This window comes from Zingiber officinale, unplaced genomic scaffold (assembly GCF_018446385.1).
Source record: "Zingiber officinale cultivar Zhangliang unplaced genomic scaffold, Zo_v1.1 ctg100, whole genome shotgun sequence".
Lineage (NCBI taxonomy): Eukaryota > Viridiplantae > Streptophyta > Magnoliopsida > Zingiberales > Zingiberaceae > Zingiber > Zingiber officinale.
Genome location: NW_024589804.1, coordinates 28,455 through 51,749, shown reverse-complemented (window position 1 = coordinate 51,749; position 23,295 = coordinate 28,455). Strand labels below are relative to the sequence as shown.

General features: G+C 41.2%; 5 protein-coding genes across 9 annotated transcripts; 1 reads left to right on the top strand and 4 right to left on the bottom strand.

Annotated features, from left to right (window-relative positions):
- Nucleotides 1-1,082: 1,082 nt before the first annotated feature.
- Nucleotides 1,083-2,220, bottom strand: LOC122035743 (transcription factor SRM1-like). The gene is made up of 2 exons (XM_042594850.1): nt 1,749-2,220; nt 1,083-1,519 (listed from the first exon to the last, which is right to left on the bottom strand). The coding sequence occupies exons 1-2, from the start codon at nt 2,144-2,146 to the stop codon at nt 1,321-1,323; spliced, it is 597 nt and encodes a 198-aa protein (XP_042450784.1). The 5' UTR covers nt 2,147-2,220; the 3' UTR covers nt 1,083-1,320.
- Nucleotides 2,221-3,006: 786 nt separating this feature from the next.
- LOC122035750 (germin-like protein 9-3) lies at nt 3,007-3,910 on the bottom strand. The gene has a single exon (XM_042594866.1). It carries the CDS (start codon nt 3,757-3,759, stop codon nt 3,133-3,135), a length of 627 nt encoding a protein of 208 aa, XP_042450800.1. The 5' UTR covers nt 3,760-3,910; the 3' UTR covers nt 3,007-3,132.
- A 52-nt stretch (nt 3,911-3,962) lies between these two features.
- Nucleotides 3,963-8,412, bottom strand: LOC122035749 (N-carbamoylputrescine amidase-like). Its single transcript, XM_042594865.1, has 9 exons — nt 8,229-8,412; nt 6,444-6,492; nt 5,307-5,398; nt 5,057-5,208; nt 4,921-4,967; nt 4,803-4,836; nt 4,507-4,673; nt 4,327-4,423; nt 3,963-4,240 (listed from the first exon to the last, which is right to left on the bottom strand). The coding sequence occupies exons 1-9, from the start codon at nt 8,312-8,314 to the stop codon at nt 4,074-4,076; spliced, it is 891 nt and encodes a 296-aa protein (XP_042450799.1). The 5' UTR covers nt 8,315-8,412; the 3' UTR covers nt 3,963-4,073.
- A 759-nt stretch (nt 8,413-9,171) lies between these two features.
- Nucleotides 9,172-12,060, bottom strand: LOC122035745 (ferredoxin, root R-B2-like). Of its 2 annotated transcripts, none has more exons than XR_006127197.1 (2): nt 11,787-12,060; nt 9,172-9,826 (listed from the first exon to the last, which is right to left on the bottom strand). XR_006127197.1 is itself a non-coding variant. In XM_042594855.1 (2 exons), exon 2 carries the CDS (start codon nt 9,816-9,818, stop codon nt 9,363-9,365), a length of 456 nt encoding a protein of 151 aa, XP_042450789.1. In that variant the 5' UTR covers nt 9,819-9,932; nt 11,787-11,905; the 3' UTR covers nt 9,172-9,362. The 2 variants fall into 2 exon arrangements, 1 of the variants encoding a protein (XP_042450789.1); XM_042594855.1 differs by having other exon boundaries at nt 9,172-9,932; nt 11,787-11,905.
- A 7,579-nt stretch (nt 12,061-19,639) lies between these two features.
- On the top strand, nt 19,640-22,404 carry LOC122035724 (solute carrier family 35 member F1-like). 4 transcript variants are annotated; one of them, XR_006127194.1, is made up of 12 exons: nt 19,640-19,809; nt 19,894-19,990; nt 20,059-20,116; nt 20,242-20,436; nt 20,553-20,629; nt 20,704-20,786; nt 20,888-20,939; nt 21,031-21,099; nt 21,190-21,268; nt 21,391-21,426; nt 21,653-21,911; nt 22,059-22,404. XR_006127194.1 is itself a non-coding variant. In XM_042594829.1 (10 exons), exons 2-9 carry the CDS (start codon nt 19,919-19,921, stop codon nt 21,262-21,264), a joined length of 681 nt encoding a protein of 226 aa, XP_042450763.1. In that variant the 5' UTR covers nt 19,640-19,809; nt 19,894-19,918; the 3' UTR covers nt 21,265-21,268; nt 21,391-22,049. The 4 variants fall into 4 exon arrangements, 1 of the variants encoding a protein (XP_042450763.1); XR_006127193.1 differs by having other exon boundaries at nt 21,514-21,911; nt 22,059-22,403; XR_006127192.1 differs by having other exon boundaries at nt 21,391-21,911; nt 22,059-22,402.
- Nucleotides 22,405-23,295: the final 891 nt, after the last annotated feature.

Sequence of the window (23,295 nt, the reverse complement as noted above, 5' to 3'; positions counted from 1 at the left end):
CGTAGCTGTCCTTTTTTTTTTTTGTGAATTATAGAAAATTTTTATGAGATTAAATTCGCCATATCATGAATGAATAAATACTTTTAGTCGAATTGATTATATATGCATTAGTAATTGCATTTAAGGTGACGTTTGGTTCTATTTTTAGAATCAGAATGAAAATTAGAATAATAATATTTGGAATGGTAATGAGTATTAGTATAGATATCGTTTTTAAAAATAATTTTTGATTAGTTGAATCTTTTTTATCGGAATGAATTAATTTTTTTTTTATTCTTAGAAAAAATAAGAGAAAAAAATTAGATGCGAGAAAAAGTTGAACCGTGTGAGAAAAATATTAAAGAGAAAAAGATAGAGTTAACTTAAGATGAGAGAATGAAAAAAGAGAAATTATGATAAGAGAAAAGGAGAGAGAAAATGTGACGGGAGAGATTGAGAAGAGAGAAATTATGATGAGAGAGAAATCGTGTTGAGAGAAAAAAATATGATGAGATAAAATAAAGAAAGAGCAAGTACGATCTGAAAGATTGAAGAAAGAGAAAGTGTGATGATAAGAAGTGGTAAGATGAATACGTTCGCCCCAGCATCCCCGTGACGGGTTAACACGGAGGAATGATGATAGAGAAAGCATGATAAGAAAAGATGAGGAAAGAGAAAGTATGATGAGAGAGAATGAAGAGAGAGAAAGTGTGATGAAAAGGAAATAAAAGATTGAGAAAAGAGAAAGTATGATGAGAAATGACGAGAAGAGAGAAAATATAATGAGAGATAATAAAAAGAAATAAAATGGGATGAAAAAAAAAATAAGAATAGAGAGTGTATGATAAGAGAGAATACATAAAGAAAAAGAAAAGGATAAAAAAACATGATAAGATAGATATAATGAGGAAAGAGAAAATGTGATGAAAGATAAAATGTAAAGAGAAAATAAGAAAAAAAAATATGATGAAAAAGAACATTAAAAAAAAAAAAATGATATGAAAGAAAAATTAAATAGATATTTACATCCAAAATAATTTAGATATATCTAAATTTTTAGATATGATGAAACTCAAGGAAGGAAGAAGATAGATTCATCCATATCTAAAATTTTAAATTTCATTCTAAAATCTAATTCTCGTTCCTATTATCAAACACAAGATTTATGATTCCCAATTCTCATACCCTTTACCAAATGCCACCTAATTAAATCATCGCTAATGCTATCTATCATGCCCTGTCTTGTTTCTGCTCTAATAAGATTACATTTTTCACACTTCATAGAAACAGAGCCAATTTAGACAACATTAAATTAAATATTTTCAGTTCATGAATTCTTCCTCATGGATCGGTGATATCATGGATACTCTTTCTTTTACTGCTCTCTCTATTCTTTCTTCCATTGTTGTTCTGGCTCTGCCGGATGAAGAACTTCTGGGCGTGGCTGGCCACCTGCGTCGGCGTCCTCGTCTTCACCGCCCACCGCGAGATGTTCCTCCAGTCTCCCTTTCCGTACTTCGCCAATCCTTCCAAAAACGACCTAAATGAATCGACCAGGCACACAGTCATTAATTAATCAACATCTTTCCCCTTTTTTAATAATTTTTGTCTTTCTCGTTTCGTTTCCGTCCATTTATTCTTTTGTTTTTGTCGATTAGGTTGGTAGAAGCGTGGGAGAAACAAAGACCCAATTTAATTAATTATCATTAACCGACGACTATGTCAAGATCGCCGCCGGCGAGATTCATTACCAAAATTAACGCACTCACCGGTGCTCCTCCTCCGTCCACGGCACCCCACGCTTCCGCTCCTCTCCCCTTCCCCTGCTTCTGCCGCCGGGCGGCGGCGCCTGCTTCCACGCGCTTCCGTCAGATGGCCCTTCGCTGCCGCCGTCGCCGTCGCTCCCGTCGACGGCGTCCCAGCAATCGGGCACCTCGACCAACCCACGCTCGATCATGCGGCAGTCCTCCACTAGCGCCTGGTACCGCTCCCATGCCTCCACGGCGCTCCTCCCAGACAGCTCCGCCGCGATCACCGACCACCGCTCCGGCGTGCCATCCGGGTAGACCACCAGCGCCCGCTCGAACACCTTGTCCTCCTCCCGCGTCCACGGCCGCGGCGCTCCCATCTGCCTCCGGAACATCGACATCAGCTCCCCTTCTCCCATGGATCCCCTGTTCCAAGCCTCGGGCTCTGTTTCGCTGTCGCCCTGCACCTCCACGGTAGAAATTGGAAAGGGCGTCGCATTTTATTTATACCAGACCGAACCCCCGTTGCCGTCATCGACCAACACGTTTCGCTAATCGGGTTTTGGTGGGTGGGTGCGAGGATGGGTCCGCGGGTGGATAAGCTCCCCGTCCGCTGCGGCGCACGCGCGAGCCACGTCGGCGGAGCGAAGGTTGAGTCCGAATCCGACGGCTGACGCTGTCGGGAATCGAAGATGTCGGCGTGGGTCGGCCACCGTGGGCCACGCGCGTGACGCGATCTTACAATTTCGATCTCACCAATCCAAGGTTTTGATGACGCGCGATCCTCCCGTTCGACACGTGTCCGTTGTCCTATGTGGCGGGCGATGCGCGACGAGCATGATTGGCCAGCGCCGTCATGCACCGAAAGGCGTGCGCCGAAACGTGGCGTATCTAGGTCATCTAGCCGTTTTTTTTTTCGGAGTGCGTTTGGATGGCGTGGCGATCTTGGGCAGGTATTGGGCCGACTTGTGAAAACACGTGAGTGATTTAGGGGAATTGATCTAGTAGATTTAGCTAGTTTGCTTAATCTCTAGCTACTTAAATCTTATTTGACTCTGCTAGATCAAGGCACTTATGCGCATAACCGATTGTCTGCGAACGACTAATAACACTAAACTAGGGTTGTTGATGTTAGCTCCTACTTGTTCCCGGCCGTCTCGACCCAACCAAATCGATTCGGATGATATGGTTCAGTTGAGATCTGCATTCGGGGTAGTTTAGCTGATGCCCTTAGTTTATTTTGAAGCAAATTTAACTTCTGGAAAACGGTGTGTTTTGATGTTTAATGAGACAATTAATTAGCCTCTCAGAATCACATATTTTCGTCTTTTTCAATCATCAAGTTCTTATTTCAAGCACGACGGTCCTTCAGAAACATTGAACCGGCAAAATAACCTCTCGCGCTTCACTTGGGGCCTCGAAGGCCGGCCTTGAGCTTCTGAATCGTCGCCGCGTCGGTCTTGAACGAAGCTGCAAGTATACCGTCGTCGATGTCCACCCCAAAGGTGCTCTGGGGAACAGACACAGTGCCAGCATTGGCGCTGCCGAATGCCGAAACGGCTACGGCCGGTCCCTTGCCACAGTTGAACTGGAAGTGCACGAGGCCCTTGGGGAACACGAACGCGTCCCCGCGCTGCAGTGATCGAGTGTAGAGCTTGTTGGCCGTGTCCACGAATCCAACCTCCAAGTTGCCCTGCATCAGCAGCAGCAGCTCGGCAGCGCGCGGGTGCGTGTGCAGCTGGTTGACGCTTCCTTGGGGGTACGTTAGCACGGCCATCGACACGCTCTGCCCGTTCAGCGCCGGGAAGTTGCTCATGCTGGCTTTGGTCACCGTGAAATTGGCCGGCGGCAACCGACCGCCAACCACCGACCGGAGGCCACTGAAGGCGAAGTAGCTGCCGTCGACGGGAGTACCCTCCGGCGGAGGGATGAAGTCCACGAGGATGTCGGGGTCACTCGCGAAGGCGGAGTACCGGAGAGTGCCAGTGGCTAAGAACAGGATCAGGAAGGCCAGGACTTGTTTAAGAGCCATGACTTTTAGCTGCCGGTGATGTACACGTTTAATTAGCAGCCGAATTTATAATAGCCTTTGTGGATGGAGGGGAACTCTGGAGTAGTGAATTGGTCGAGGACGTCCTCGAGGTGAACGAGAAGAATGCCAAATGCGATACCAAAATTCTCAACCCCAGCTGCTAAATGAATGCTTTGAAGTTAAAAAATAAACAAGGCACCAGATGTCGGAAATATCGATTGCATGATGTGAAAGTTTTCCAATGATTGGTTCATTATGACAACCAATAATTATTTTCAGGATTTATCGGATAGTGACACATTAACATCCATCGATTATTTGGAGCCATCGAGGGTCAACAACACCTTGTACAGGTCTGGACGCCGATCTCTAAAAACCCCCCAACTGTGCCTTAGAGTTTTGATGTAATCCAGGTTAAACTCCGCAACCAGAATCTCCTCGTTCGTGTCACTTGCAAGTGCCACTATTTCTCCAGTAGGGCCTTACCCAGGAAAAACAGAATATTTATTTTCGCATATTCGATATAATGGCATCAGCAAGAAAATGAGAAGATAGGCCCTCCTATACCTGCAATGAATGAATTTCCATAGAAAGTGATTGTGCTAGTACCATGCTCTGTTCTAATTGTCTCCTTTCCGATACGGTTAGAAGCTGCCAGTGGAACCTGAAACATCAAACCTAACACGATTATAACGACCGACAGAACTAGTGAGAAGGCCGGTGATGAATAGTTCTACAACAGTTTACCAAATTAGCTCCGGCGTGACCTTGCATTACACGCTTCCAATGTTCACGAGAATCAAGCTCCTGGTCTTGTGGTTCAGATCCAATGGCGGTCGGATACAGTAATATCTCTGCTCCTTGAAGGACCATAGCTCTAGCAGCTTCGGGGAACCACTGATCCCAGCAAATTGCTGCAGCGAAAAGGCACAAAGTTCCTCAAACCAAAAACACTTGCATAATAATGAAGTAATGACCATAATGCTTGGCTACTAAACATAAAGCCAGTGTAAACAGCGTGAAGCTGCAAGCAATTTACTTACCGACACCAATCTTCGCAAATCTGGTGGAGAAGACCTAATACAATGGAAGAGAAAAACAACATTATAGATATATTTATTCTGCATTGGAAAATACCACGCATTTGGTAATGGTATGCACCTTAAAGCCAGTGTCACCTGGGTTGAAATAGAACTTCTCCTGGTAGCCTAATCAGAGAATCAAATCAGTTTTTGATTAGAAAGGGAACTCATAGAGGTAGAATAAAAGATGAACCCATCAATGCAGTAATCCCTGCCTGGTCCATCTGGAATATGTGATTTCCTGTATAATCCTAAATCTGTCCCATCTGCATCAATTATAGCTACTGAATTGTAATGGGCATTATTTTCCTCCTCAAAAAAGCTCACAGGTATTACAACACCCAACTCTTTAGCAAGTTGCTGCATCCTGCACAATCGAATGCAGAAGCAGGATATATGATAATTGTTAAAGCTGCTTCATAAAAATCGATACAGGTTAATACTTGCAGATTATGCTCATTTCACCTTAGAATTGTAGGATGCCCTTTATAAGGCTTGGCACGTTGGAAATAATCTGCCCGTTGGGCTTGACAGAAATAATAACCCTCAAAAAGTTCCTGAAACATGACAACATGATGCAGGAGATCAAGCAAATTAGATAAATTTTCTAACCTAATTAACAAGAAACAAACAATTTTGGCGAACAAAAAAAGTACTAAAATAAATGCAAAATGCCATGTTTATTTATACCATCAAAAGTGTTCTCTAGATAGGGAACATATGCATCTCCAGTGAGGAAGAAATAAGAGCATGGCTATCATATGGCTATCCTATTTAAAGATTTTACCCTAAATTTTAAATAGGGTAGTTAAAAAATCTTTGCATCAACTACCCTATCAATTTCCTAAATTATGTATTTATGAACAATACTTTTCTAAATTTAGGGAATGGATTTCATTCCCTAAATATTATAGAGGAGAGAGAAGAAATAGGGAAGCTGATATATGGTGTATTGAAAAGTAGATATCCAAATTTAATAAAGTAACTTTTTTATCCTAAATTATATATTTTGGATAGGGAAACTGGTGTGGATGCTCTAAGGAAACTGGTGTGGATGCTCTAAGAAGACACCAATGCATCTCCAAATATGATTCAACATTAGAAAGTGTTTGGACTTTCAATACTCTCACCAACTACATAGCATGAAGTTACTCAAGTGGATTGACCTCAATGACTTTCGAGGAGGATGGCAGGTCAAACACATATTTGAAGTTAAATAAGCAGTAAAAATACCCAAATAAAGCCAATGAAATGTCCATGTGCATAGTTTATAGAAAGCATCCGAAACAACAAAAGATGAGATAATGCTCCACAAATTGGAAGGCCTCAGGACATACAAGCCAAGATTGTCATGGAAATTTTGTATTCATTAGATGCAGTTAGTTAGCCGATCCCACCTAGTGGGATAAGGCTTGGTTGGTTGTTGTTGTCAAATGCAGTTAGTTAAATTAACATCTTAAACTGAAAAGCATGAACTGTTCTCAATCATCAAGGTAGAAGACATTACCCAATTGAATTGGAATGTGCTTAAATGAAAAGACAAGAATATTTAGGACACTGACATTATACTATGCTGAAGTATGAAGAAATTCCTTTAGGCACCTGAATAAGTATGATGTTTGCCCCCTCTTTATGAGCAGCTCTAACCAACCTGCAGAAATATGTTAAAAAAATTAATAAGAGTGAAAATCAGTAGATGAATTAAATGGTATGGACATAAAGTATATCGGACCTAAGAGCATTCACATAAGAATCCTCATCCAAAATTTAAAATTTAGGGTAAAAAAACTACTTTATTAAATTTAGATATCCATTTTTCAGTACACAATGCATCAGCTTCCCTATAATTTACCATATATTTATATTTTTATTATTTTTTCTCTTTCCTTCATATTTTTTTATTATTAGATGGAGGAGCAAAAAATATTTTATTATTAGAGGAAGGAGAGAGAAATATTATTTTAAAGTTTAGGAAATGAAATCCATTCCCTAAATTTAGAGAACTACTATTCATGAAATATATATTCCCTCATGAAATATATATTTAGGGAATGAGTAGGATAACTTGATAACTGAGAGCATCCATATCAGATTCCCTATCTCTATATCTAAAATTTTGGGTAAATAACTCACTTTATTAAATTTAGACAATCACTTTTCACTACACACTACATCAACTATCCTAAAATTTTCATTATCTTTAATTTTTTATTATTTTCTTCTCTTTTTTTCTATTTTTTTATTATTATATTTATGGAATGAGTGGAAGGAGAGAGATTGAAAAAAATGAATGGAAGGAGAAAGATTAGGTACAGGTTTCATCCCTAAATTTAGAGAAACACTATTCATCATATCTAAATTTAGGGAATAGATAGGGTAGCTGATGCAAAAGTTTTTTAGCTACCCTATCCAAAATTTAAGGTAAAATCTTTGGATTAGGTAGCTAATGTGGATGCTCTGATGCAGATATTTTTTTATGCAAAATATAAAATTTAGGGTAAAAGTTTAGTTTAGAGTAATTGATATGAATGCTCTAAGCATTTTTTCATTCTCCAAAGATAATATTAATATAATGTGCCTAGGAAAAAACACTACCTACCAACTGTTAGAATTGAATAACAAAACTAGATAGAGAATTCCTAAAGATTGACAAATGAGATTTTATTATCCATGTGTGCTATTTTCTTAAATAATTGACAACTATGGTTCATCACCATTGTTGTTTGTCTCTAATACCAGAATTTATTTTTTAGCAAAGAAATTCACATAAAATGAAACCTCTTTGAGATATACATGCTTGATGCAAACTCAGAAAACTATTTGCCAAGGGATTCTTGAAATATAATGTTCAAATGTAAGTCCTCATAGGGAAGTTCCACAATAAATAAATAAATAAATAAGGATAGGTAACAAGATTTTTTGCACCAAAGACACTTGGAAAGATGTTCACACCAATCAAAGAATGAAAACACAATCTAGGTATGCAGCCAGCTAGGTTTCATTGGTAAATGACAAAGCAACTCCCAAGCTCTCATTATGCGAATTGCGGATTCTCGCTAGGAAAGTTATGGAGAATTTAATTAACCTGGAAAAGAACTCCGCATTCTTTGATAACACGTTTCCGAAATGAACAACGGTAAAGATCGTCTCAAAGTAATTTAATCATGGCTCTGCCTCTAAAATTCAAATTTAACAATAATCCGTTCCTCCTCCCCACCAACTAAAAAAACTTTACGAGTGTATCTCAAAAAACTCAAGAGGAAAGGTTTCTCTTTCTGTCAGCGAGAGGGATGGAGTATAAATATCCCCGAAAAAAAAAATAGACAGATATACATAAAAAAACACACACACACACAATTGGAGAATCAGGTACGACGAAACTGATACCTTTCGGCGGTGTCGACGTTCTCCGAGACAGTATCCGAGCAAGCGAACTGGAGAGCGGCGACGACCACCTTCCTCGCCTCCGCCATGTCTCTGAGCCCTCTCCTCCCTCAACCTAATTCCTCTTTCACGCTTCCGATCGATCTTCGGTTAGGCGGGGGGGCGGCTGATCGAAAAAAGATGGTGTGCCGCCGCTTGAGTGTTTTGGCCACTTAAGTGTTGGGACCCACACATTTTACCCATGTCGGTCGTTCTTCTTGATGCGTCAATATAAACCGATAGATTAGAAATTATATAAAAATTAATTTTATGTTAAAATAAATTATTATTATGGATTTTTAAAATTACCAAATTTATGATAAATAAGTTAAAATAATAAAATCAGTTAAATTATTAATTAAATCATTTTATTATACTAGTCAACATCAGGCCATCTGCCACCGGTGGTCACGGCGCGTGGAATATATGTTTTATTTTATATATTTTTAAATATTTGATTAAAATGAAGATAATTTTAAATTAACGATCAAGAAAAATAGAATCGGGTTCTTTTAAATTAAAATTGTTTCCTGAACTACATAACATTCAACAGAAATTTAAACTCTCGATTGAGGCGTTACACTTTAAACCTTCAAATGCAACAAGTTTTCAGTACCTGATTTACATACAAAATTTTAATACTCAAGTGAATAAAAGTTCAAATAGTAAAACAAAATTTTAAAGGATTGTATTATTGGTTAATTATAGATTGCATGTGAGCTAAAGCAATTTAGGTGTGAGTTCAATAGTATACCACCAAAATTTTAAAAACTATAAAAAAGAAAAACAGGTTTCACGTAGTCCCAAACGATTTTTTTTTTTTAAAAAAAAAGAAAATCCAATAAAATATAACAAGAGAAAATGGTTTCAACATAAGAGTGAGGCGCCGTTCGAATTGCTACCATAATTGCAACGAAAATAGACCTTTAGAGTCTGAACACGTCGTATCAGCTACATCACAGATTAACAAAGAGAAAGGAGTTCAATAATCTCACTTAACAGCAGCACGTCTCTCGTAGCAAATGAACCCCAATTGAAGAGTACAAATCGCTTATTATTTCAGCCACATTAAAGATAGAATGGACTGACTGGAACTAATCAATAGAGTTCGCTTTCCTTGTGGGTGTGGATAACAACATCGGATTTGGGGTAGGAGACACAAGTCAAGAGATAACCCTTTTCCATCTGTGTTTCATCAAGGAAGGAGCCATCGGACTGATCCACTTTGCCGGACACCATTTGACCAGCGCATGTGGAGCATGCCCCAGCTCTGCAGGAGTATGGCAGCTCGATTCCAGCATCCTCAGCTGCATCTAGAATGTAGGTATCACCTGAAGCTTCAAACTCATGTTCAACCCCCTCTGGGTCAATCAGTTTCACCTTGTATACTGCCATAGCAGAAGCCCTGAAGCTGTTGGATACCTTGAGTGCTGAAGCCTTTGAGATGCACTTCAAGGAGCTTAGTGAGGATGGGCTCTTAATTAGCTGAGAGGAAGGCTGGAGCTTAACATGGCTCCGAAGTGGGCAAGCAGATGAGAGAGAAGTGGTTGACATCCTGCTAACTGAAAAGGATGGACAAAGGAACAGGTCCTGTCAAAATGTTAAGAATCTAATCCAAGGGAATCAAGATCTCTTTACATGCATGGGCTTAAAAGTAGAAAATATGACCTGCAACGAATTTGAAGTGACAATCACATAAAGATTATTTGCAGGATCAAACACCACATATCAAAAGGAAACGAAATGCAAGTGGCCAATAGAATTTTGACAGAAACACTAAGTAAATACAACATATTTTGACATCAATGCAAATAAGCCTACAAAATACCAGGAATCATAATAACTATCACTGTCATGAACAATGACAGAATTTGCCTATTAGCAATTTAGCATGGATCGGCTAGAATACCATGTCCAAAATGCTCAAGTCCAAATTAATTATAATAAGCCAGCAACTTCAACTGTTTGGGATTGAATTGTCACAACCTGCCCTATTTAATTCTTGCCATGACTAAGGGTGACAATTTCTGCTTATATTATCAACGGTTTGTGTCGTCATGTCAATAAAAATATATATATGGTGTATGATTAACTAAGTTTTCTAAAGAATCATATTATATGACATAAAAAGTTAATAATAATTTTAAAAATGAACTATCTTTATAAATGGGGACAATTCATGTAAACTAATTTATATATTCGCGGGGGATTGGGTTGTTTTATCAGTAGTTTTTAACATTGCCAGACCTAGTCATGATCAAATGTGTATAACTTAGCCTAGTATAGCCTTAGTCATCAATATGTGAGTGATATTAACAGCATATGATGCAACCATTTCCAGCTAGTCACTTCATCAAGCCTGAGAATAGGCTCTAATATGATTTGTCACTAGTTAACATGAGAATATTGATTGGCTAACTTGATAACCATGATCACATGGTGAAAACATCCCAATCTGGAGTTTCATTGTAGTAAACCCATATGGGCATCATCGCCCATAATAGTCAGAACAAAACATCCAAATTTGGAGTTTTGTTGTAGTAAACCCATATGGGCATCATTGCCCTTATTAGTTAGAATAAAACATCCCAGTTTCATTGTAGTAAACCCATATGAGCATCGTTGCCCCTATTAGTTAGAACAAAACTTTCAGCTAAATGTTTCATAAGTTCATAGCAGCATCTGCCATTTCAGTCCACATTGCACAAATCACCAATCTCACCGTAGAAGACTAAAAAATAAGTCAAGTTTAGCACTAACTACTAGGCCATGATTACATAGACTCCTGTTGTTATGTTGGATCACAGGTGTCTATGTGAGATAGATGGCCCTTTCCAAATAGTTTAGGCTAGATAATAAAATCTTGACGCAAATCTTTGATACCCTTAATTCCCAATCACAAAACACAAACTTTACTAATAATAGAAGTGAGACTGTACGGGAGCTCAGAGAATCACAACATAAACATTAGATATTGCAATGAATTAAACCGCACAAGGTTGCCCGATAGCTGAGAATCAGGTATCTTCTGATTATTCTTACGCTTGTTGTAAAGTTTTCAAATAATTATTACCCGTAAACTCCAGTAGAAACAGAGTAAAGTAAATCTAACAGTACAGAACATATCCCCGAGACCCCGACAAGGACTACTCAGAGCATTAGAAACACAAAACCCAACAAGTTCCACAGGAGACAAAGTTCAAAGAAGGCATCTTGTTGTCCATTAATTTCTGGGGAGGAAGAATAAACAAAAATCAAATAGAGACGCGAAACAAGAGGGTGGGAAAGGGACTAACAAAAAACAAAGCGAAAACGATCCAAGCTGAAAGGATGAAAGCCTAGAGAAACACTACATGTATCCCATATACGTACCGTAAAAATATCAAACCCTAGGAATCAAACACGGGGCTCCGACAAATATTAATCAAGAAACAAACATCGGGGAAAAAAAACCCCGCGTCATCAATCCCATAACAAGAGCCAAAGAAGCAAGATCTTCCTTTGTAGATAATAACTCCTTACCTTACAAATGAACAGAACCGCCTGGGAAGGCCGATAGATCAGTAGATCGCCGGCGTACGACGTTGAAGGAAGGCAGCGGAACAACCCAACAAGAAACGCAGTGCCTGACTTTGCTAGAGTCGGTTCGCTTTATCGTCCTCGCTCTGCCCCCGATTCAATGTTCCGAAACCGGATATGGATCCTTTACCAGAAGCCAACCTTAGAATGACAGAACAACAGCTGATCTTTCCCGTTCAAGGCTAGGAATGCATCCTTTAACGGTAGATATGCGAAGTTGTGCAATGTAAGTACAAGTCAACATGGACTTGATCCTTAATCTAGTGGATGATTGGTCACCCGAGGATCAAACAACGGGTCTAAACCGGAACCATGAGGTGCGCGTACCCACACGCCTCTGTAATTTACTCGGCCGCCTATTTAAACCTTCCATGGGCTCCACGGATTCGTGGCCAATTGCGGAGTGAGAAGGTGTGATAATCGTCATTAAAGTATTTCCTTAATGGTGACCATCCAGCTGGCAATTGGCTTAATTAGAGAAACATGTGAAAAAAAGGGTCAAATTTAACTGTAGAAGTATTAACTAGTTTTTTATAACATGTATAAGCTATTGATTATCATCTACACTAAAGTTAACCGTAGCTGTTATACTTTGTAAACGTTATATGTTGTTTTTTATATATTAGATAATGATTAAATTATATTTATTTGAAATAATAGAATCTTTATTATTTGATTTGTTTGTTAAAATATTATTTTAATTAAATTATTATTTAAATAAATAAAATTAAAATAATATAAAATCATTATTATATAAATTAGCAACTAATTTCTATCATCTTACATCTAGCTAACTTCTACTTATTATAGAAGTTATTTGATCAAACAATATAAGAATATTTTAAATAGATCATCTTAAAAGGGACACCAACAAGTACTCATTTGATTTTTTTTATTAAAAAAAGAGTCTTCATATGAAAAAAAAATGAACGTCCATTTGATTTTTGCATTAATTTAAATATGTAAATATTTTTTAAAAAAAATAGTTACGGTTCTATTGTCACATAAAACAATTGTTTAAAAAAAAAGAAACGAAAGAACGAGCAAACTAAAACTTTCTTGCATAAAATTTATATGAGCCAATAAATATCTGAATTAATTACAAAACATATTGCGAAGCTGCTTCAACGATCGCACTTGCTGTCGATCCCCGGCCGCCGGCCGTCGTCGACCATGGCCTTGCGGGCTGGCCCCAGCCCTTCGGCCACCAACCTCTCGAACGCCATCCCCGGCGAGTATTCCAGCAGGCTCTCCTCCACTCTCCACGTCTCGGCTATGCAAACCCGGCCCGAGCCCATCTCCACCCGGTGCCGCTTCAGCCTCGCGTAGGCGGATCCGCCGCCGTTGCTCTGCTCCTCCTCGACTCTCTTCGTCTTATTCCTGTCCGCCATTGCCTCCGCAGGGAGGAGGCTGCTGCGAAGAATTTAGAGGCGAGAGAAGCGAAAGGGACAAGGACAGGGGAAGATAAAAAGGAAAGGGGAGATCGGGCGGGGGAGCGGAGGGCACGTATGCGGTCGGTTTCATATGGCGCAGCGAATGAATACGTGTTGAGTTGGAGAGCCGGTGACGAGCGTCGCGTTGTGTGGCGACGAATGGAGGAAGAGAATTCGATCCGGGCTTGGACCGATGGCTTTGCTGCAACTGATTGCCGTCTCCTTCAACCAATCGTTTTGTGGATTCTGATTCGTGCAATTTGGGATTCTTTTTAGTCTCCTCGGGCCATCGATCGACACGACCAAGGTGATCGAGCTGAACTGGTGATTTTCAACGATAATCCTGTCTGTTTAAATCTATTAATAAAAGTCCAGTAGACAATTTCGAGAACTGTTTTCTGTGCAATCAAGAACAAAGTGACAAAAGAACTGGCACCGAAGCTATCGCAAGTATTATAATTTCTTCATTTTGTTTTTTTACTTTAATGAGTTTGGTGATATTTATTTAAATGATTTTTAGAATCATCACTTTGCAAATGACATTTATTAGAATCTATAGCTTTCGGTTGAAGCTGCCACCATCACAAATTACCCTAACTTTGCTAGAATCGTCATTTTTAATGACTTCATATTGTCATGCGTGACACAAGGAGCATTAGTGCCAGATTAAGAAAACAATCCTTGACATTGTTCCTTCCATATTTAAGACAGTAATGATCAAATCACATCAAACCGAATGGACAATAACAAAAGTGTGCAAAATTATGTAGCATTGCATACCTATTGATCCTGTCCGAATGCTGAACCAACGGACGCTGGGCACGTGACGCTCCCCTGCTGCTGATGTGGGTCTCCGACTAACTGCACGATGCTCCGGCGATCCTGCAATAAAACCGAGCCGGGGGGAGGGGGGGTGTCCCGGCGACGACCCTCCGACGCTCAAGTTAGGCGAAGGAATAAGAAAGTGGCTTAGAAAATGTAGACTTACGTACCTCCGGTTGAAGAAGTGGAGGCCTTATATAGACCTCTCGAAGGAGCCTGGGCACACTAATCGAAGCAATCACCTACTTTCGACCATGCCTAGGTGTGGGCGTGTCAGAAGGGCATCCATAAGACCATACTGCTACTGTATCAACCTTTCCGTGACGTGATGGTGGGGCCTTTAATAGTATCATCTTGCGTACAGTCTAATCATCATGCCTTTGCTGACATACCATATCCCGAGCCGAGCGAATAGGCCGCTCGGCTAACCACTGTTCCCTCGCCACGATTCCGGTCGAGCGGACACCTCCGCTCGGTCACTCTGTCCTCGGCCGAGCGGACACCTCCGCTCGGCCACTCGGCTCCGGTTCTCCTGCTTTGGCGTCGGAAACCCAAACATTTGGCTGGGTAATCTCTGGTTCCGCTCGGACGGGACCCCATCTGTGGGTCCCCCATTCTTACCGCCGGATCACTTGCCTCCCCTTCAAGTCTAGTCGAAGGAGGCAGTGAGTCCGACTGACTGGACTGTGTGTCCGAGCGGGCGGTCGTCGCCTTATCGCTGCTGCTGATATCCCTTAAGTCGTTCGGCCCTCATGCCAAATTTAGCCGCTCGGCTCTTCGCTTTGTATGCCTTGGGGCCCAACGTGGATGTTTGCTTGTCTAAATCATCTTGAAAATCGCGCAAGTCTTTTTCATTAGGCCGAAGCATGCGCGGTATGGGCGCATTAATTGCGCTTGGTGACAGAGCGCCACGTGGCTCGTCTCTAGTGGCGGTGACGCTCCGTACGATGGGACGCCCTTTGTTTTGAAATGAACGGCTAGATGATGACCTCGTCTCTATCTTGTTTTTGCGTTTCTTACGCCCAGCGCAACTTTTTGTACTCGTTGTTCGGCATGCTTTCCCTATAATGCAATTATGTCTTTGCTTGCGTCTTCCTGATCATTATCCATAATATTCTTCTGTTTGCTTAACGTTTATGCTTAGAGTCAGTCATGCTCTAAGTGTTCTCCGTCACGCGGCCGATCAGCTTAACCCATTAAACAAAGTCCGAGCGGGAGGGCCTACTCGCTCTGCACGTATCTAGCCTGTGTGAAGTCAACAAACGCCAAGTATCGAAGGACCAACGCCCGAGCGGGCCTAAATGTTTTAATACTTGTGGTTTCCGCGGTTTCTTATTCTCTGATATTCGTTCGTCCGCCCGGGGTATTTATAGTCGCCGGACCGACTCTCGATTTTTAACGATGGTGATCGTCGGTTTTCCGCACGGTTTATATAGACGCCGGCTCGTCTCCCGGTTTCCCGGCCGGAGGGTTTATAGACGCCGGACCGTCTCTCGATTTTTAACGACGGAGCTCGTCGGTCTTCTGCTCGGGGATTTATAGACGCCGGCTCGTCTCTACGGTTTAACGTCTGGGCTAGACGGTCTTCCGCTCGGAGGGTTTATAGACGCCGGCTCGTCTCTACGGTTTAACGTCTGGGCTAGACGGTCTTCCGCTCGGAGGGTTTATAGACGCCGGCTCGTCTCTCGATTTTTAACGTCGGAGCTCGACGGCGCGGATATTTATAGCCGGACGGCGCGGCTCTCGATTTTTAACGACGGAGCTCGTCGGCCTTCCGCTCGGTCGTTTATAGACGCCGGCTCGTCTCTCGATTTTTAACGTCGGAGCTCGACGGCGCGGATATTTATAGTCGGTCGGCGCGGCTCTCGATCTTTAACGACGGAGCTCGTCGGCCTTCCGCTTGGTCGTTTATAGACGCCGGCTCGTCTCTCGATCTTTAACGTCGGAGCTCGACGGCGCGGATATTTATAGCCGGTCGGCGCGGCTCTCGATCTTTAACGACGGAGCTCGTCGGCCTTCCGCTCGGACGTTTATAGACGCCGGCTCGTCTCTCGATTTTTAACGTCGGAGCTCGACGGCGCGGATATTTATAGCCGGTCGGCGCGGCTCTCGATCTTTAACGACGGAGCTCGTCGGCCTTCCGCTCGGTTGTTTATAGACGCCGGCTCGTCTCTTGATCTTTAACGTCGGAGCTCAACGGCGCGGATATTTATAGCCGGTCGGCGCGGCTCTCGATCTTTAACGACGGAGCTCGTCGGCCTTCCGCTCGGTCGTTTATAGACGCCGGCTCGTCTCTCGATCTTTAACGTCGGAGCTCGACAGCGCGGATATTTATAGCCGGACGGCGCGGCTCTCGATCTTTAACGACGGAGCTCGTCGGCGCGGATATTTATAGCCGGACGGCGCGGCTCTCGATCTTTAACGACGGAGCTCGTCGACCTTCCGCTCGGTCGTTTATTGACGCCGGCTCGTCTCTCGATCTTTAACGTCGGAGCTCGACGGCGCGGATATTTATAGCCGGTCGGCGCGGCTCTCAATCTTTAACGACGGAGCTCGTCGGCCTTCCGCTCGGTCGTTTATAGACGCCGGCTCGTCTCTCGATCTTTAACGACGGAGCTCGTCGACCTTCCGCTCGGACGTTTATAGACGCCGGCTCGTCTCTCGATCTTTAACGTCGGAGCTCGACGGCGCGGATATTTATAGCCGGACGGCGCGGCTCTCGATCTTTAACGACGGAGCTCGTCGGCGCTCCCGGCCGATCGGCTCAGGGGCCTTCACGTATTAAGCCATTCGGCGGAGAATGCTCAATGTGTTTTCATCTTTTTGCTTCCTGCATTACAAATACATAGGCGACTACCATATACACAAAAAAGGATTACATTCGTGCACTTTTCATCCAGCTCGATAAGGCTGGAGATGATTTGCACTCCACGGTCAATCCAGCTGCCGCCCGGCTTAATCTTCCAGATAATAGGCTCCCGAGCGGAGCTTTTCGATAACTTTGAAGGGGCCTGCCCATGGTGCCTCCAGTTTGCCTACGTCGCCGACCGGCCTGACTTTCTTCCAGACGAGATCGCCGACCTGAAATGATCTGGGGATTACTCGACGGTTGTAGTTCTGCTTCATCCGCTGCCGGTATGCCATCAGCCGAACGGACGCCTTGGCTCGCTCCTCTTCTACCAAATCCAGCTCTATGTTCCTCAGGCGTGGGGGGATCGGATTGCTTCGGCAGAGGATCTCGCAGAATAACCTCTGAAAACTGGCGATTAATCCTCTCGGGTGATGCGTCCGCTCGGGGGGCTTTCCCCTTTCTATCATCTCGTCTAGGCATTTCATCCGAAGAAGATCCCCTATCTCTATGAGCTGGTACGACTTCAGGGGTGCGGAATAGAGCCCGATGAAATGCAACGGTGGCCTGCGGTGCTTCCGCTCGGCCACCAGACGCAGACGTTGCTTGCTGCTCCGGCCGCTCGGCTGTTGCTTTCTATTTTTGCTCCACAAGCTTGGCGACCCTAATTTCGACCGGAGCGTCGAGTTCCTCCGTGGAAAGCGTCACCGTGTGTTGTCGTCCAGCCTCGTCCATTGTTCCCGTTCGGATGCAGGAGTGTTCCCACAGACGGCGCCAAATTAATCCTGTCCGAATGCTGAACCAATGGACGCTGGGCACGTGGCGCTCCCCTGCTGCTGATGTGGGTCTCCGACTAACTGCACGATGCTCCGGCGATCCTGCAACAAAACCGAGCCGGGGGGGTGTCCCGGCGACGACCCTCCGACGCTCAAGTTAGGCGAAGGAATAAGAAAGTGGCTTAGAAAATGTAGACTTGCGTACCTCCGGTTGAAGAAGTGGAGGCCTTATATAGACCTTTCGAAGGAGCCTGGGCACACCAATCGAAGCAATCACCTGCTTTCGACCATGCCTAGGTGTGGGCCTGTCAGAAGGGCATTCATAAGACCATACTGCTACTGTATCAACCTTTCCGTGACGTGATGGTGGGGCCTTTAATAGTGCCATCTTGCATACAGTCTAATCATCATGCCTTTGCTGACATACCATATCCCGAGCCGAGCGAATAGGCCGCTCGGCTAACCACTGTTCCCTCGCCACGATTCCGGCCGAGCGGACACCTCCGTTCGGTCACTCTGTCCTCGGCCGAGCGGACACCTCCGCTCGGCCACTCGGCTCCGGTTCTCATGCTTTGGCGTCGGAAACCCAAACCTTTGGCTGACTAATCTCTGGTTCCGCTCGGATGGGACCCTATCTGTGAGTCCCCCATTCTTACTGCCGGATCACCTACACATGTAGAAGTAAATCTCTTTTTATAATGTTATTATTGTATCTATGTAAATATTCCAAAACATTATTAAAAAAAGACAGGTCATAAAATAACTTTGATATTTTTCCTTAAATAAGCTCATAAATTGTTATGATTTGACTAGTTGAAAATTTGGAAGGCACGATTTTTTCTACAAAATATTCTTTGACCTTCATGACACAAACTTCCAAAAAAAAAGTAGGGAGTTGGGGCCATCATGGGTTGATCAGCCACCATTCAAGAGGATTACTTGCTCGGCTGGACTGAACGAACACGGACAATGAGCCGATCTTCACTTAGCCTCTTCAATAACTACGATGGGACAACGTGTCTAATCGGCTCACAACCCCGATTGGAAGGAGCAGTTGGTCGGGCCAATCAATATTTCGCCTTGAGATTTGTTTGCTTGTCTTTGGTTGAGACATGGAAAGCGGCTTACTAGAGGATCAATCGACCAGGTGATCGTCTACTGCATACACGCAAGAGAATTCGTGGTCAAGCTTCGAAGCTCGACCGACCACTTAAGTCTGATCACCCGTCTAGTCCCAACCGGCCATCCAGTTCATGGCCCGATCGATCATATGACTATTTAGGTAGTCCCCTGCTCCCGTTAATGTCATTAAGGGTTAACTATTTATTAACTTTAACTGCCACGCTAAGGGTAACAACAACGCTGAGTTTACAAAATCCAAAAAGTTGGATTTTGTAAACCCAATGACATTGCAAATGATACAGCTTTTATTAACCCGTGAACCCATCATTGTATTGTTTAAAAATCAAAAAGAATTTGTGGGCATAGTATATAAATGAATATTAAATAAAGATAATAAATAGAAAATATAGATAATGTTATGGTGAGATCCATATAAAATTGTTTGTTGAGTTTATGATTATAAAAAGAGATTTATAAAAGTTGTGGAATTTTTACTAACATGGTAATGATGTTATATAATAGATCCCATGATAAAATTTGATTTATAGATTTAAGGTTGCGATTACTCTAATCGGTCTCCTCGACCTTACCTGGTTTCGAGGGTTCATCTTCATCATCTTATCACCAACCTATTTGTTTCCTCTGTAGCTCACGCAGTCACGTGCTTATACTGCCTGCCTCTTCTTTATTATATACCAAGCAATGACAACTTGCATATTTTCAATTCCGACTTGACTTTTTTTAATATATATATATATATATATATATATATATATTTCCTCTTCTAGCACCTAAGAGAACGATGCATCTGAATCTCAAACAAATCTGAAGCTTCAACCCTGTAATCTGTTTAAGCATGGAAAGGAAGGGTATATGGAGGCTGGCCCTCATCCTACTCCTTGGCCAGCTTGTCTCTTTCTTCCTTGCAGTAGCTAGCTTCACTTCTTCTCTGATAGCAGATCTCGGTACGTTTTTCACTTACTCCATTTCCTCAAAGATCTGCCTCTCTGATGGCTGATGGCATACTTTCTGTGTTTTTGCATTTGAAGGAACTGATACACCATTAACACAGTCATGGTTTACTTACCTTTCTTTGTCTCTCGTGTATGGTGCTGTTTTCTTCTTCAGGGGGGCAGAGACCTTGTGGTGAGTCTTTTAATGTGTGAATTCTGATGACATTAATTGATATTTTGATACATTGTTTGGATTTGCAGGTTCCTTGGTACTGGTACCTTGCCTTGGCCATTGTTGACGTCGAAGGCAACTACTTAAGTAATCTCTTTTCTTCATGATTTTTCAGCTGCTTATGTTGATTGTAATGACCTCAACTAGCTCCATTTTCTTAACCATTGATGAAAACTATAAGACAATTAAAAGCTTTAATTTATCTGTTACAGTAGTCAAAGCCTATCAGTATTCTTCAATTACAAGTGTGACATTGCTGGATTGCTGGACTATTCCATGGGTCATAATCCTCACTTGGTTTGTCCTAGGGACAAGGTATTCTCCATGTCAATTTGTGGGTGTTGCAGTGTGTGTGTTAGGCCTTGGCTTGGTGCTTCTTTCCGACGCGCACATATCTGGTGGTAGATGTAATTTATCTCAGTACAAAGTTCCATTAACAACTATCAAATTGTTAATTCAGAGAACTAATCTTGTTTTCTCTTGATGACCTGATAGCAAGTTTGGTAGATGTGTTGTGTTTCAGATGGAAGTAAACCTATCATTGGCGATGCACTTGTGATTGCTGGGACATTTTGCTATGCATTCAGCAATGTTGGTGAGGTTAGCCAAAACAGCAGTTCACCATTCAACATGTGGTTAAAATATCAAACCCTCCTCTTTCCAAAAACATGCAGGAATTCTGTGTTAAGAGGAAAGATCAAGTTGAAGTGCTTGCAATGCTTGGGATACTTGGGGTGCTAGTTAGTACTTGTGAGATGTATCCTTTAAATATGTATATACACCCACACATCTATTGGTTTTGTTTTATAGGCATTATTTTGTTAGTTTTGTGATAATCAGATTCCCTAACATGCTTAGATCTATTTTTGAGAGGAAAGGTCTTGAATCAGTAAAGTGGTCTGCCACAATGGTAAGTATTCTACACATTATGTATTTACTAAGGGCTCAAGCTATACTGACTAAGCAAACTACATTTCCTCCTCTGTGTGTGTTTTTTACAGATATGTTTGTTTGGTGGATTTGCAGCTGCAACATTTCTGTTCTACACTGTTGTTCCTTTTGTGTTGCAGGTAATTTTAGGATAACTGAACATCGTCCTAAAAACATAATGACGTTATTGACAGTGTGTGCATTGAGGAGAACTGAAACTCTTTATGCAGATGAGTGGAGCAACCTTGTTCAATCTATCTCTTCTCACATCCGATATGCGGGCTGTGCATCTTCTTATACCATGATAAAGTAGCATTTCTGTTTCTTCTTGGATCATTTAACTAAATTTGTGTTGTGTTTTCCTTCGATAATTACAGTGTGTTGATTGATACTAATTTTCATTTGGATTGGTTGTACTTTGTTGCGTTCAGTTTGGTGGCTATTGGCTTGATCATTTACTCAGTGAAGTAAGTTTGCATTTCAGCAATGGTAATTCTACATTTTCATCAAACTTTCTCCTGATGTGTAAATCTCAATTCCATTTTTCAATTCAGTCAATTCAGGACTGAATTGACTGCCTGAGCATTGTTCAGCTACAAATATGAAGCCTAAATGAGATGCAGATGATGTTCTAAGGACTGATTAGTGTAATTGATGACATGATTGAGAATTCATTTAAAGTGTGTATTTCAGTTTGCTCCATGTTTTAGTAAATCCAAGAAGATAAGTACTGATGCGGTAATGATGAAGGATAGTGAAAGTCAAAGGAGGTTAAAGTCAAGGTGGTCAATACATATATGACATCGATCGGTCGGACGAAATATGCCTCGACTAAGGAGAAGGTATTATATCAGGGACACTTTACTGACAAATCTTTTCAGTAAAAACTTCGAGAAATGTGCACGCGCGCTACCGGAGCTCTATATAAAAAGGGATCCAAACATCGGCGGAGGTACGCAATACATGCGATATTCACTGTTTGTGCTATAGTTCTTGTTGTTATGCTTCATTCCTCATCGTCGGTGATTGACTTGAGAGTCAGAGGGCCAACGCCGGAGACCCCTTCCCTGGCTCAGTACTAATGTAGTTTGTGTTGCAGGTCCGCGCGGAGTCCTTAGGAGGTCAGCGTGAGCGCCACATGTCTATCTTTCCGTTTCTTCGACTTTCGGACATGATCAAGTACGTTGCACATAGTTCCTTCGATCGATGGGAATAATAGTCGCAAATTAAGTTACAAATCGACTTGTACCATATTGACTTAAGATTCAAAATATTTTTTAGAGTCGCAAACTCGTATTAAACTAAAAAATCCAAATCTCTGCAAGTTAGATTTGGAAAATTTTGTTCCTTAGAACTACATTTTGTTGAAATAAAATAGTCAAATCCGCTTGTAACTGAAATTTAAAAATTTATAAAATTATTTAGGGTTTGAGGCTTCAACGCTAGAAGTGTTGTAACATAATTTTGCCTCTAAAATTAGTAGAAATCTTGAATTTAAGGAACACAAGTTGTTTTTATGGATGGAAAAGGCAGTCAGATCTAACGGTTCACATAATTCGGTTGCACAAGAATAAAATATCCATAGAGTTTGTAGAATCGTGATCTAACACGAGATTTATTTGGGATAATCAAATCTTAGAATCATAAAAATCCTATTAAAATTTTTAAAAATTTAAGTTATTATTTGATACTATGATGAAATTGATAAAGAAAGACTAAATCAATTTAATATTTTATTATTTTTTATAAAATATAATAATAATATTAATAATAAATTGATAATATATATAATAAATAAATATATTTTTTATAATTTTAAATTTTTAATATATATAATAATTACATCTGTATAAAAATTTTAATTAAACAATCTATTTTAAATTAGAAATTGATTAAATTAATTAATTATTAAAAGCCTTTTAATTCAATGATTCCTTATTTTGTCTAGGGATGTAAATTAACTGGAGCTTTAGAATGTTTAAGTTTGTTTGATAAGATAATCGAATCGAACTGAATCGAGCCAAGCTTTGCGCTTAAAATGAATTAAACTTTTAAAATAATTATTCAAATTTGGCTTGATTTATTTTTATAAGATTGAGCTTGTTTATCTTAATTCAAACTTAATTTGTGCTGGGTTTTAGTTTGATTCATTTAGATGCTATTGAGTTCTTAATTTAAGTTTGTTTGATTATTTAAAATTTTTAGTTATTTGATTAGTTATAAATTTATTTATTATTTTATTTTATTATTTATTTAATATATTGATAAAAACTTTATTAATATAATTAATGAAAATTATTCACTAATATTATTCATGGAGATTATTCATGAATAAA

Excerpts from the sequence above, each read along its gene's own strand:
- LOC122035743 (XM_042594850.1), bottom strand. The coding sequence starts at position 2,146 with ATGGGAGAAGGGGAGCTGATGTCGATGTTCCGGAGGCAGATGGGAGCG. Across the intron at positions 1,520-1,748 it reads TGGACGGAGGAGGAGCACCG|GTCGTTTTTGGAAGGATTGG; the intron begins GTGAGTGCGTTA and ends CGATTCATTTAG.
- LOC122035750 (XM_042594866.1), bottom strand. The coding sequence starts at position 3,759 with ATGGCTCTTAAACAAGTCCTGGCCTTCCTGATCCTGTTCTTAGCCACT.
- LOC122035749 (XM_042594865.1), bottom strand. The coding sequence starts at position 8,314 with ATGGCGGAGGCGAGGAAGGTGGTCGTCGCCGCTCTCCAGTTCGCTTGC. Across the intron at positions 5,399-6,443 it reads CAAACATCATACTTATTCAG|GAACTTTTTGAGGGTTATTA; the intron begins GTGCCTAAAGGA and ends GTCATGTTTCAG. Across the intron at positions 4,674-4,802 it reads ATTTGCGAAGATTGGTGTCG|CAATTTGCTGGGATCAGTGG; the intron begins GTAAGTAAATTG and ends TTTTCGCTGCAG.
- LOC122035745 (XM_042594855.1), bottom strand. The coding sequence starts at position 9,818 with ATGTCAACCACTTCTCTCTCATCTGCTTGCCCACTTCGGAGCCATGTT.
- LOC122035724 (XM_042594829.1), top strand. The coding sequence starts at position 19,919 with ATGGTTTACTTACCTTTCTTTGTCTCTCGTGTATGGTGCTGTTTTCTT. Across the intron at positions 19,991-20,058 it reads AGGGGGGCAGAGACCTTGTG|GTTCCTTGGTACTGGTACCT; the intron begins GTGAGTCTTTTA and ends TTGGATTTGCAG. Across the intron at positions 20,117-20,241 it reads CGTCGAAGGCAACTACTTAA|TAGTCAAAGCCTATCAGTAT; the intron begins GTAATCTCTTTT and ends TATCTGTTACAG.